Source organism: Canis aureus, chromosome 13 (genome assembly GCF_053574225.1).
Source record: "Canis aureus isolate CA01 chromosome 13, VMU_Caureus_v.1.0, whole genome shotgun sequence".
NCBI classification, from domain to species: Eukaryota; Metazoa; Chordata; class Mammalia; order Carnivora; family Canidae; genus Canis; species Canis aureus.
This window is the reverse complement of record NC_135623.1, coordinates 56,239,590-56,252,495: the sequence shown is the minus strand read 5'-3', so window position 1 is coordinate 56,252,495 and position 12,906 is coordinate 56,239,590. Positions and strand designations below refer to the sequence as shown.

Here is a 12,906-nt window from a genome sequence, read left to right as displayed (position 1 = left end):
TGCCCACCACAGTGCACCCCCAACCCAAATGCTCTGGGAGAGTTGCCATTCTGTGGATTTGTTTTCTGATAAACATGTCTTCCTGGCAGGGGGTTAAGATGAGGAAGAAAGCTGTGCATTTCAGTGGCTGCTGAACACCACTGGAGGATTAGAGAAGGACCTCGCTCTGACTAGACTAGATCATTCCTCTTAGGGAGGTTACTCACCCCCAAGACTGAGAAGCTCCATGTCCTCCTGTCACTGTGGCACCCAGGAGCACGGCCTTGTTCCTGTGCACCTGCTCTCTCTCTGGGCAAACAGTCATGATGCGTCACAGCCCTCTTGTCCACTTTCATCAAACAGCAGAGTGACAAACATGCCCTGTGACAGGAGCCCAGAAACCACCCCAGGAGCTCACCCACCCCTCTTCCTTTTCTCATTTAATATCTAATGCTAACAGAATAGAAACAATCTAAATTCCAGTAAACATAAACCTTAATTTAGTATTTTTAAGTATGCACGTCATTATCTTCTCCTGTAAAACAATTTCTGTCTTTAAAGGTACTGGCCATGAAGAGGGGAAACCCCAGAGCTATAAACAAACTGATTGGGTTGGTCCGAAAAGCAACTCTCAGCCGAGCAGACCCGACTGTGATAAAGGAGATCCTGGAGAAGAAGCTGTCATCGTGAGCCATTTTGGGTCCCTGAGGGAGAGTGGGCGGCCGTGACTGAGAACCAGAGCCTGGGACACCTGACATTCAGGGGCTCGACAGAGCTGGTGCCTCCCAGGCCCTGGCCCCAGCTGGAGCCCTAGGATGCCCCTCACACAGACCAGTAGTGACAGCCCAGTTGCTTCATGGACCTCAAAATGGCTCCAACCACAGCAGTGGTTAGCAAATAGCACGTTCCAGTGCTCAGTGATTCTGAATTAAAGGAGGCACCATTTCAGATGATGTCACCATTCTAAGAAAACGCCTCATTCTGCAGTTCCTTAACAAATATTTCTGAGTAACTCCCAAAAACCAAGCACTGCTCTGGGTGCCAGGAATGAGCAGTGGTCAAGAGAGACCATGGTTGAGACGCAGTATTTGAGACCTGAAAGTAGATGAGTGGGACTAAAAACCACAGCAGAATCGACATGCTGTAAACACATGGTTGTCTCGGGAGGCCTCTGAAGATGGGGAGGAGGGTTTGGTCTTTCTTACTAGCCTTTCTCCATCTGTGGATTAAGAGGAAAACAAAACAAACACACAGAAGTTTTCAAATAAATTTAATGAATAAAATATATACTGAAATATCACATAAAAAATTAACTTACACTTCAAAGATTGTGCAGTTGATAACTCTTCCGCCCCACCGCCCAGGCCAGATAAAGGATAAAAAGGAAAAAAGCTGTAACATTAAACTGATTTGTTTTGCCTGGGAAGAATAAGATTATCAACTAGTACATCAAAATCTTGACCTTTACCAGTAATTCCGGTGCGGTTAACATCTTCATGAAGCCTGGGTTGGCCTTGCCCCTGTGCTGGGGACAGTAATGCCATCTGTCTACCGCACTGGAGCGCCCCTCCGTGCACTGCATGCCTGTTACCTCTGGCTCAGAGTGCTTAAAGACCAATTTCTCAAATGCTCCTTTTTAAAAGCACATGTCAAACCGTGGCATAAGGAACAGACCAGACTCTGGAGTCTCCGCGTTTATGCTGAATTCCCCTAGCCTACTAAGAAGAGTCCGGGCATTGCCATCACGAGTAGTGCCGCAGGGGCAGCTGGGAGACTGGAGAAGAGCAGACCCTCCCTGTGGCCAGCGTGGCAACGGATGGTGCTCCAGCAGCTGGCGGTTACTCAGGACTTCCCTAAGAGTGTGACAGAAGCGTCGAGAAGGCAGGGACAGAAAGGAGACCAGCTGTGTGCTTTATTCCAGACAAGCATGAAGAGGTAAGGTTTAAAAAAAAAAAACTTAGGATTGTGAGGGACTGTGTCACCTCACCCAGGAGGCTGTGTGCCCCTCATCCATTCTGTTCCAATACTGAAAACTACTGGACCTTGGAGTAAAGTATTTTTCTTTTTGAGAGAAAAAAGGCAGCGTCCATTCCCTCCCCTCGCCTTGCAAGTCTGAATTACAGAGGAGCAAAGGCAATCAAAGACCGATTCTGGCAGCGTCCATTCCCTCCCCTCGCCTTGCAAGTCTGAATTACAGAGGGGCAAAGGCAATCAAAGACCGATTCCTGGCAGGATCACTGTTAGAAATAACATGGTTCAGCTTGGTTTTACAAATTCCTTTTTCACCAAAAGTCTGGCTTCTTGGACATCAAACTCTACAGAAGACACTCGGGGAACTTTCCAGGCCATTTTAAATCAAGGCTTTGGGGGCAGCTGCATGAAGACATTTACCCAACCTGTTACATCCAATGTAAACTGTAGTATGGATCATTTCCAGAGAAAAATGCCATCATGAGAACTGATCTTTACATTGATGACTGTCAACCTCTGACAATTGCCCCATGATCTTGCATGCCCACTTCTGACATCCTGAAAATTGGACAGGTGTGTTGTAACTGGTAATAGAAAAAGTCAAAGCACAGCTCAGGTATGTTACTTGGAACCTGACCATACAGTCAAAAGATGTGCTTGCACAACAGTGTCAGAAATTCACAAGTATGGCTCTGCTCATAGTCTTTCCATGAGTGAGAAGTTAGTCTGGTTGTTTGCTGTTCTGATGAAAATCTCATTAAAATGTATGAGTTGGTGCCACGGGTAAAGCCATTGCCGTCTTTCATTGGAACCCACACACCTATAGGCTGGGGATGGGGGTGTGTTGGAAAACTGGCTCTTCTTCAGGTCGGCATGACCCAGCTCTACCTGGCCATAAACCATGGCCCAAACCATGTGTTCTATTAGTTGAAAATGAGTTGGTTGGTTGGTTCTGGTGGGAGGTTAACATCAGCCTCAACACTTGGCACACAATGTGGCACAGAATAACTTCAGTGAACGGTGATTGAATTTATATAATAAAATTAGTGGACAGCTTTCTGTGGGGCCTTTTGGTATGGGAGGTTGGTGCTGCCAACCAGTAGGCTTTTAAATCCTGGACATCTGGGTCTAGGAAGGAGCTACTTGACTCTGTCCAGGCTTCTGCAACATGGTGAACTTCTCTTCCTATCGTTCAAAGTATACACGCCCCAGGACGGTGCCTATTGGCAGCCTTGTAACTTGTGTGGCTGACAGTGAGGTTTACTCACATGTCGTGAGACGGGAACGGAATTCAGTGACCTGATGGGAAGGGTCAGTCCTAGCTAATTGTTGTTTATACCAAGTTTGGCATGTTTTAGCTGAGCTTACACACACACACACACACATACACTTTTGTAATTATTGCTTATCTGGAAGAAGGCAGGCTAGGGAATTTTTGAAAGTACACACCCTCCTAGAGCTTTGAGTTAGTTAATTCAATACACAGCTTATGGGAATGACCTAGAGTTCACACCGTGTTTCTCATTTCTACTGGATGTGCTGCAGCCTTTCAAGGGTTCTACATAGTGACTATTGGTGGAAAAACAGACACTGAGTCTCTCTCAAAGGCCATTGTTATTTACCATTACCAAAAGCAGCATGGCAATGGCTACCATGCTTCCCTGGCAGGTTTTAGACTAATGTATCCATGGATTATTTGTGAACACAGTTGACCCTACAGCAGGAGATGGACAGAATCTGACTGAAATCCTCTCCCATTGCCTCCCTTAGCCAAACAAATTAGCAAAAATCATTTAAGTAAGATCAAATTCCCTCTTAAAAATATCTCCAGGGCAAAAAGGGGCCTCCTTACAGGTCTTTTGCAGACTTGTCCCAATAAAAAGTTAACAGACCTACTCGGAAGCACAGACTTCTGCAGCCTCAGCTGCATGAAATTTATAATCTGGCCTAAGAGCTTCCATCACCCTTGTCAGGTTCTGAAATGACATAGTAAATCTAAGTTCCCCAAAAGATGCCTGAACTACATATCGAATGCATAGCGACGGTGCCTATTGGCAGCCTTGTAACTTGTGTGGCTGACAGTTAGGTTTACTCACATGTCGTGAGACGGGAACGGAATTCACAGTGACCTGATGGGAAGGGTCAGTCCTAGCTAAAATGATCCTCTGTCTTAGAATCCCAAGTGCAGACACCAAAGAACTAAAGGCTTCCCCCCACTTTTCCTCCTGTCCTCTTCCCTGTAGGACCTCACCAAAAATCTTACACTAAACCCGTTTATCCAGTTAATGAGCTGCCAGGATAATCTGTCCTCCAAAACAAGTAATGGCCTAATAAATGCCTGAATGTAGAGAGGATTTACTGAGGCAAAATTATCCTGAAAACAATTCTTAGTCTTCCAAGAGCTCTTTCTAAAGCATTAGGTTTATGATGGTCATTCAAAAAGGAAAAACGTCAACTCCATTTTCTTAAAATGTTTCGTCAGTGATGTGATTTAAGGATGGAGTATAAACCAGTTCGACAGAGTTCTGTTTTAAGCTGTGATCTGATGGAGAATTAGTGCTGTGTGATTTATAGAATGATGGTTGAAGCGAGAAGGGGCCTGAGAATACCTTCTTAATGACTGAGAGCTGGGTGGCCCCAGCCACCAGAGGACCGACTGCTGGTTCCAGGAAAAGCTAACACTGCAGAGCTGGCCGAGATTCACAGCAAGCCACAAATTACACCGGCTTGGGCCAGTGACTTGAAGTAGCACGTGCAATAATAGCTGTCCTGCAATAAAGTGTTTCATAAAAATGGCAAGCTTGACAGCCATTTCAGTAAATACAGGACTGGTAATTAGCAATTAAACTGAACTGCCCTTAAATGAGAACTGGAGCTTATGCTGCACACATTTCACATCACGCCCCACCCCGGCCAGGGCAGCGCTTCTCCCGTGAAAACGACCTAGGCACACTGATCCAGATTTAGAATGAGCAGCCCTTATACACTCCTGAACCTCTAAACAGATCTACAAGTCAACCCATGTAACCATGGCAACCATGCCGATTCAGAGATGTCAAAACATCTTTCCACCCTGAGTACCACTGGCTGCCCAACCTGAACAGGCAACCTGAACAGTCTCATATCCTGTCTCTGGATTCTAAGTGTAAGAGGATGTTCTCCTGACAACACCATGGCTCCATGATGTCTCAGTGGATTGAAAATCAACAACTACATCTGACTTAAAGCCACTTGCTAAGGAAAAGGTACTCCTGAGGACCCAAAAAAGAACTGGATGCATCCTCCCTACACGTGACACAGACCTCAGTTCCAATCCATCAGTACATCAAAGTATTTTCCAAGACAGTACTAGAAAAAGGGGGGCAATTTCACGATTCCTCTAAATACCAGAGAAAGGAAGTATATCTACTGATCATGAAAATCACATCTCTCTAATTGGTTATTCCAGAGTCTCCATTTCATGGCTGGGAAATTGTAATTTACCCACCCACCCCCCAAAGAAATGGTATTTTAGGCTAAACTCACCTGGAATTTCTTTGTTTAAATTTTTAAAAACATTTACTTGGTCATTTCTAAAAATCTATTTTAAATACCCTAGTGCTCAGCCTATAATTTGAATCATAAAATTCACGCCATCTAGAACTTTACCTCAGACCCTGCATTATGAATGGAGAAATTATGTGTGAGGTTCCAGGAACCCTGCAGTGGCTTTCACTGCCCAGGATCGTCAGGCTAGACACAGTGACGCCAACCTCGGGGCTGCAGGTAAGGGTCTGCGCCCTCTGTGCCTTCCAGCAAATAGCACAGTGTCTGGGAGCCTGTCACATGGGAAAGTGACCACCCTCTGGGACATTTTAAAGCATGCCAGTATCTTTACAAATTTTTCTCAAACACATTACAAAATACACATTTCTAAGGGCCTCACCCCTTACTTTGATTGGAATACTCTACATTACCATGATTTTGCCCACCAAGGAATTCCCATCATCACCCACCTGCTGCACAGTGTCTTCATATCGGCCTAGATGGAGGGTCATTCCTCCGAACCCTTCAGGATTTGCTCTTTGGTAGCCTCGGGATTCTGCTGTTTCTCCTCTGTTATGTCTACACCATTCTCTGAATCTGGCTGTTTCCCGCAACCGTGTGGGTTTTCCAGTTCTCTATAATGTATTTCCAGATCAAATTTCTGACTTCATTTTGAAAACCCCTGGACACAATACTCTGGAGGAGGCCTATATCGGATTCAGACAGATGAGCCAGTTTCCAATTCCAAGTAGGGTCATCATGGGAGTTTGCTACCAGCACCCCATTATAGGAGTTAATTTTCCTGCCTCCCACCCCAGACACTGGGTCATCTCTGTCCTCCTTTAAGGTAAGGCTAGTTCAATACCTATTTTTAAAAATGCTAGGAGGCACAAAAGCAATCTCTTTCCTAAAAGGGCACCTTCTATGCGGACCTGTGGTATACTCTAATAAAGCAACATGGACTGAAGAAGAATAGACACCAACACTGGATAATGGAGAGAAGAGTACATCAAACCAAAAAGCTGAGGAATATACTTTCCAGATACGACTTTAACATTTTAGGTACAAGTCCAAACCAGAAGATAAATACTTGTGCAAAACAAAGCTAGAGGATAATAAATTACAGCTTAAATCCCATCTTCCTGTTCTTTCTTCTCTACCTTAAGCCAAGTTCTTTTCCATCGGATACCCGGGAGTTTGCCTATACCAGTGAGTGCCAGGAAGCCCCAAGCAGGCCAGTCTGCCAGGCCTCATACGTTCCCACTGCTGTACCACAGCTGGGCAAACCTTTTCCAAGACAGATGGATGTGAAGTCAGAAATAGACAATAGGTTGGTATCTTTGGTTTCTTGCTTAGACTGGGAAACACTGTGAGGCGGGCTGCTAAGAGCCTCCTAGCCCAGACCAGATCTCCTGGGATCTTCATTTCCTTGGGCTGGCGCTCTCTCAATACAAAGCTGCGACAAGATCCATGAAGCACAAAAAAGCAGCCTCTGCTCTGCAGGGTCTCAGCTGTGACTCTGTCCCCCCACTGCTCTCCTGTGCCAGGGGCCTGATTAAGCCCATACCCATTCTCCAGAGGCATGATGGCCAGACCTGTGGCTGCCCCCAGGGCCCAGCAGCGATGCCCACACAGAAAACAAGGAGAGCTGGGACTTCCAATTTCCCTCCAGACAGGGAGGCCCACCCCTGTTATGTGCTTCTCACCTGCACAAAATAAGGGGTGGGGGCAGGAATTGGATATCCACAAATATCAGCTGTTTATGGTCTCATTTTTAATGCACAATTATTGTGTGTGTTTCTCCCTCTTGGTGGTTTAAGGAGACTGGCGCTAGGTATAATTACGCCTCCTGGAGCAGGCTGCAAAGCAGCACAGAGGCGCTAATACATCATGTTGGGGCCTTCTAATGAACCCCATTACTCAGAAGGCAGCATTTCTGTGTGCAGTGAGTCACCAGCAGGCACTTGGCTTTGCAGGGCTCCCCGTGACCTGTTCACACTTCCATCCCGGGTCCCAAAGAGGCTGTGCAGTTCCTGTTTCTCTGCAAAGTGCAACATATTAGAGAAAGCACACAGAATCTAAAACAGTGACCAGTATTTTTTACAGGCTGCATTTAGTTTACCTTTATCCTTCCTCCCACCACCCCACTCCATACTTCCCCTTAACCCCAAAAAACCCACTGTGACATAGCTTCACAAATTGTTTGCCTTTCATAAAACACTTAAAAAATAATGATACAGAAGTGTATGATACCCTGCTTGCTTCATCAGATCAAAGTCCTAAAACCCAATGTAACAGTTTGTATATTTAATTTTGTGCAAATCTTACTAAAATAAGGCCATTTCCAGTGTTTAGGTAGTGATATACTGATTAAAGAAAGCTCTCAAGCAACAAGAAAATTTCCCTGCATTCCAAATTCTCCACCACTACATCTGACTTCCCAGGCAGAGAGCTGAGACCGGTGGATTTGCCCGTACCATAAGGCAACACGGTTTGGGCAGAGTGCAAATCTTGGAAGTAAAATGGAAAGGGACATAAGATGTGTGCTTGCGTGATGGAGGCAAGAGGGGCTCCATCTTTATTCTTCCCTTTTGTGAAATGGAGCCAGAACACAGAAGGCAGCGGAGCAGATGTGCACTCCTCGTGTGTGTTGAACAGCTCAGCCTTCTGACCCGGGGCACCTGCAGAAATCACTGAACCCCAGGATTGGCTTAGTGTGACCTAAGCTGCAAGATGAGTGACTCAAAGGGATGGGAGAATTTAACAACCAAAAAACTGGAGGAGGAAGAAGGAAAACCTGCCAAAGGAGCCACCAGCTTATGAGACTTACATTCTATATAAGGTGGAAAGACCCGGCTAGAGAAAGAGGAGGTATACAGAAAATTGCCCTCCCCACAAATCAAGTATTGTCAGGAAATATCAAAGTAGAAATTTCTGTAAGCAGCTTTGCATTTAACATTCAGTCAAGACACTAAAACCTTAAAAAACAAGAACCTCTATTTAGAAAAAAAAAAAAAAAAAAAAAGCTAACAACAGGAGTCCTCAAAGTCGCCGAGGATCTTGTAGCACAGAATGGAGTGTTCCTGGGCCAAGGCAGCCAGTTCCTTCAGGAACTCGGGGAAGAGGGCAGCGGCCAGCATGGTGTTCCTCACGGGCAGGGGCAGGCTTGGCGGCACCCCAGCCACCTTGGCTCTGTTTGTCAGGAAGGGCTGAAGCACTCTTGGGGGACCATCCAAAAGGTTCTTGCCAATTCCTGTCCTGGAAGCATCTTGAATGGGATCTGAAACCAGAAAGAAAACGGTCACATGGTGCCCCTCCATAGTCCTTTACGTCCATCCTTTCATTAAGTGAAGTATGTGTGTTTGAGGGGTGGCGTCTGAGGGAACCAGTCGTGGGTTCAGTTCCTGTAACTGAAGTCTGAAGACACAGCCCTTGAACACACACCATATCCACCCTGTGGCTCGCGTATTTGCACAGCAGATAACCTCCAGCAGAGGGCACGTGATACAAGAGTTTTACCCCAAATCCTGTGTAAGGAAATTTAGGCAGAAAGCGTAGCAAGAAAATAGGTTGATCAGGAACCTTCTATGCCCAGGACATGGCAAAGGGAAAAACTGAAGCCACTGCATCAACCAGGTGAAGACTTAGCTAACCGTGTGTTACCTGGGGGAGTCCAGAGGCTCCACTTGCTCTCCCCAGCCTCCTGGTACTGGGGGGAGCTACTCTACCGTTACCAAGTAGGCCCGATCACATAACGTTGCCGCAGGAGACATGCTGGACTACACAGCCATTCCCAGTGCAGCTCGGGCCTCAAGGGCTCCCTCAGGACCCTCAGCTGCTTGCGGCCGGGACCTCCAGCTGTCTTTGGAGAACAGAATGGAAAAAGCTTTTTCAAGGTTGGAAATAAGGGAGAGGAAGTTGGGTGCCGGTAAGACCAACCAGACCAGCAACTTCCCACAACCATGGACATCCAGTGGCAGTAAGTGGCTTGGAAGCCTCCCTTTAGGAAAGGTTTCCAGGGGTTTCCTTCTCAGTTTCAGTAACAGGGGTCTGGGCTGAGCCCAAACTTTAACATATTCAAATGATTTGCATTTCCATATCAAATCAGTTTTACTAATTAAAATGGTTCAACTTTCCTGACTACTTAATTCTTAAATGTCTTCAGCCTTCATATATATATAGGGGTTATTTATGCCTCCTTCTGCCCCTATTCAAACAGTCTCACTACTCTTTATAAATCATTACATTCAAGTTCTTCATTATTTTGGCTGCTTTTTAGAATTCAGTCCCATTTTTCAACACTCTGAGTGTCGCATAACTACAGCACTAAAAATTCTTGACATTTATAGTACTTTCCACATCTCACTACTATAGTCTTTAGTGTTAAAAAAAATTCTCTGCTTTACTGCTTTAAATATCTTTTAGATTAAAGTTTATCACAGTTCATGCCATAAAGAACTGGAAAAGTTGCTGAAAATCAGTCTGCTGCTACCTTTTGGCAGAAACACACAACATGTCCTGACAATAGAGGACAAAAGCGCTGACATCCCTGAAGCACACTGCCAACCTTGGGAGACCACCCACTGGCACCCCCACGCTGGTCCTTCAGCACCACAGCTCTACAAAGAGCCCAGGAAAGCTCATTAGGGAAGCTGGCCTGAACCACAGTGAGGAGTGGGACTCGTGGGCGGTGATTCCAGGCCAAGACTCTGTTCATGGAATTCCCTCCCCCGTAGCTCTCTGCACCTCTAACTCTTACTAGTCCCAAGAGACACTGGGCAGTGGTTAAGAAGAGCACAGACTCTGCCACTTACGGGCTGAGCGGCATCAAGGAGGTGGCTTTACCTCTCTGTACTTTGATGTCCTCATGGGTCAAAAGTTGCTCTGAGGATTAAATGAGTCAATACGCAACTCAATACCAAAACACAATCCAATTAAATGTTGGCAGAAGACCTGAATAATGAGACCACAATGAAACACCACTTTACATCTGTCAGAAGGACTAGAATCAAAAAGACAAGAAATAACAAGCGTTGGCGAGGATGTGGAGAGAAAGGAAGCCTCTTGCACTGTTGGTGGGAATGCAAACTGGTGCAGCCTCTGTGGAAAACAGTATGGGCTTTCCTCAAAAAGTTAAAAAAAAATTATCATATGCATAATTCACTTCAGAGTATTTGCTCAAAGAAAAAAACACTAATTTGAAAAGATTTGTGCAACCCTATGTTCACTGCAGCATTACAATAACCAAGATATAGAAGTTAACTTAAATGTCTGCTGATGGAGGAAATGAATAAAGATCTAGTGGTCTGTGTATGTAATGGAGCATTAGCCATAAAAAAGAATGAAATCTTGCCCTTTGTTACAACATGGATGAACCTAGAGGGCATTAGACTAAGCGAAATAAGTCAGACAGAAAACGATGCCATATGATTTCACTTATATGTGGAATTTAAGAAACAAAATGAACAAAGAAAGACAAAATAGACTGAAACAGAACAAACTGGTGGTTGCCCGGGGAGAGATGGCAGCAGGATGGGGGAAATAGATGAAGGGGATTAAAAGGTGCGAATTTCTAGTTATAAAATAAGTAAGTCCCAGAGATGAAAAGTAAAGCATGAGGAATATAGTTACTACCACTGCAAGAATGTGTGGTGACAGATGGTAACCGCACTTAGGGTAGTGAGCACGGGGAAATGCGCGGAATTGTTGATTCAATGTTGTACACCTAAAAGTAATATAACATCATATGTTAATTATACCTCAATAAATGAACAAAAAGGAGGTAAAAAAAAAAAAAAACAAAAAAAACAGTGAGTCAGTATGTGTAACGTATACAGAGGCAGGGTCATCCATCACGTCGCTGCCCCTGACTCCACAGAGACTTCCGCTTCCTGGCCCAGAGGCCATTCTCTGCTCTAGTCTCCCACCTTATTTTATTAACCAGCTAAGGCCTGCATTGCCCTCCAGCCTCGTGATCTTACGTTTTCAGTCCTCTCCCAGACTGAGATTTCTGAGAGCCGAGCCCATGGGTGATGTGGCCTGCACAGCCCCCAGCACACTTCCTTATTCATAGAAGCTAATAAACATTCACTGAATGAAGGAGGGAAGGAGCTGCCCAACATCAGGTCTTCCCCACACCTGATCTCCCTGGAACTGGTGCACATTCCTCATCTCCATCTTCCTCTTTCACATTCACTCCTCTTTTCCCCCAAAAAGGGTTTTTGTGACTCATTTATCTAGCTTGATCATGAATTCCAAAATGTGTCATCACTTAAGAAAAAAAAAAAAGTGTCATTACTAAGGCTCATTGACCCACTTGAATCCAAGAACCAAAAGTGTCTTCACTGGGACGCCTGGGTGGCTCAGTCAATTAAGTGGCTGCCTTTGGCTCAGGTCATGATCCCCGGGGTCCCAGGACTGAGCCCCTCATCCGGCTCCCTGCTCAGTGGGGAGTCTGTTTCCTCCCTCTCCACTGCTTGTGCTCTGTCTCTTGCTATCTCTCTCTCTCTCTCAAATGAATAAATCAAATCTTTAAAAACAAAAAACTGTCTTCACTGATGAAGTCAGGAGCATGCCCATGAGGACTCACAGGGAAACCCTTACAGAGGGCGGTGCTATCAGCATGGGAGTGGCCTCGGGGTGTCACAAAGCACCACTAGGCCCTCAGCTCAACAGCAAGGAGACCCGAGTTATAGTTCCTACCTGGCAACTAGCTTATTGCACAGTGTCTCTGCTTCCTTTTCTATAAAATGAAAATACTAAATAAATTTAAATAAATAAATAAATATTTAAAAATAAAAAAAAGTAAAGGGATCCCTGGGTGGCTCAGCGGTTGAGCGCCTGCCTTCAGCCCAGGGTGTGATCCTGGAGACCCGGGATCGAGTCCCACGTCAGGCTCCCTGCATGGAGCCTGCTTCTCCCTCTGCCTGTGTCTCTGCCTCTCTCTCTCTGTGTCTCTCATGAATAAATAAAGAAAATAAAAATAAAAATAAAGAAAATACCACTGACCCAACCTCCCTTCCAGAACTAGAGATCTGAAAGGACTCTGAAGATAACTAAATACAAGTAAATACAACCTTTATGGTTTGGAAAGGATTTGAGGGGAAGTGGCTGAGCCCAGAGATCAGCAGTCTCAAGGAGGACTGTGTGACAGCTGGCACAGGAAGTCTGCCCACGTGGACCTTCGCTTCTGTGTGCAGCGTTAGTGAGGAGGCCCATTTCTCACCAGGGCTGCCTGGAGGCCAAGGGACTGCAGGGCCTGCGTGACCGAGCAACTCTGGCTCCAGGCACCTGGGTTCCACCCATCCTAACAAGCACCCAGGCACCTGAAGGAAAAGGAGGGAAGAAGGGAAGTACAAATAAATGTCAGACTCAGGAGTGGTTTTCTAAAATGTTGCTCTGGGTCTGAAAAGCCGCAACAGAGGGTTTTCA

At 45.5% G+C, this 12,906-nt stretch overlaps 2 protein-coding genes and 1 long non-coding RNA gene across 13 annotated transcripts in view; 2 read left to right on the top strand and 1 right to left on the bottom strand.

The window, feature by feature from the left end:
• The window catches only part of GATB (glutamyl-tRNA amidotransferase subunit B), a 107,499-nt gene that overhangs the window by 87,386 nt on the left and 7,207 nt on the right, over positions 1 to 12,906 (top strand). Inside the window, exon 13 of one of the 2 annotated variants that reach the window (XM_077846362.1) lies at positions 541 to 1,993. The exons of the other annotated variant lie outside the window; for it this stretch is intronic. Coding sequence (XP_077702488.1) covers positions 541 to 669 — 129 coding nt within the window. The 3' untranslated portion in view covers positions 670 to 1,993. Of the gene's footprint in view, positions 1 to 540; positions 1,994 to 12,906 lie in introns of those variants that run through there. 2 annotated transcript variants of the gene reach the window in all.
• Positions 1,233 to 12,906, bottom strand: part of FHIP1A (FHF complex subunit HOOK interacting protein 1A) — a 233,731-nt gene continuing 222,057 nt past the window's right edge. For 9 of the 10 annotated variants that reach the window (XR_013351016.1, XR_013351009.1, XR_013351012.1 and 6 more), the window contains 2 exons: positions 2,157 to 8,755; positions 1,233 to 2,082 (listed from right to left, as the gene is read on the bottom strand). Coding sequence is in view for 1 of the 10 variants with exons in the window: in XM_077846361.1 (XP_077702487.1) it covers positions 8,502 to 8,755 (254 nt within the window). In the remaining 9 variants the exon portion in view is untranslated. Of the gene's footprint in view, positions 2,083 to 2,133; positions 8,756 to 12,906 lie in introns of those variants that run through there. The other variant, XM_077846361.1, reaches the window with a different exon arrangement.
• LOC144282548 (uncharacterized) lies at positions 2,137 to 12,334 on the top strand. Its single transcript, XR_013351019.1, has 2 exons — positions 2,137 to 3,166; positions 3,267 to 12,334. It is a non-coding gene; the product is annotated as an uncharacterized LOC144282548 (long non-coding RNA).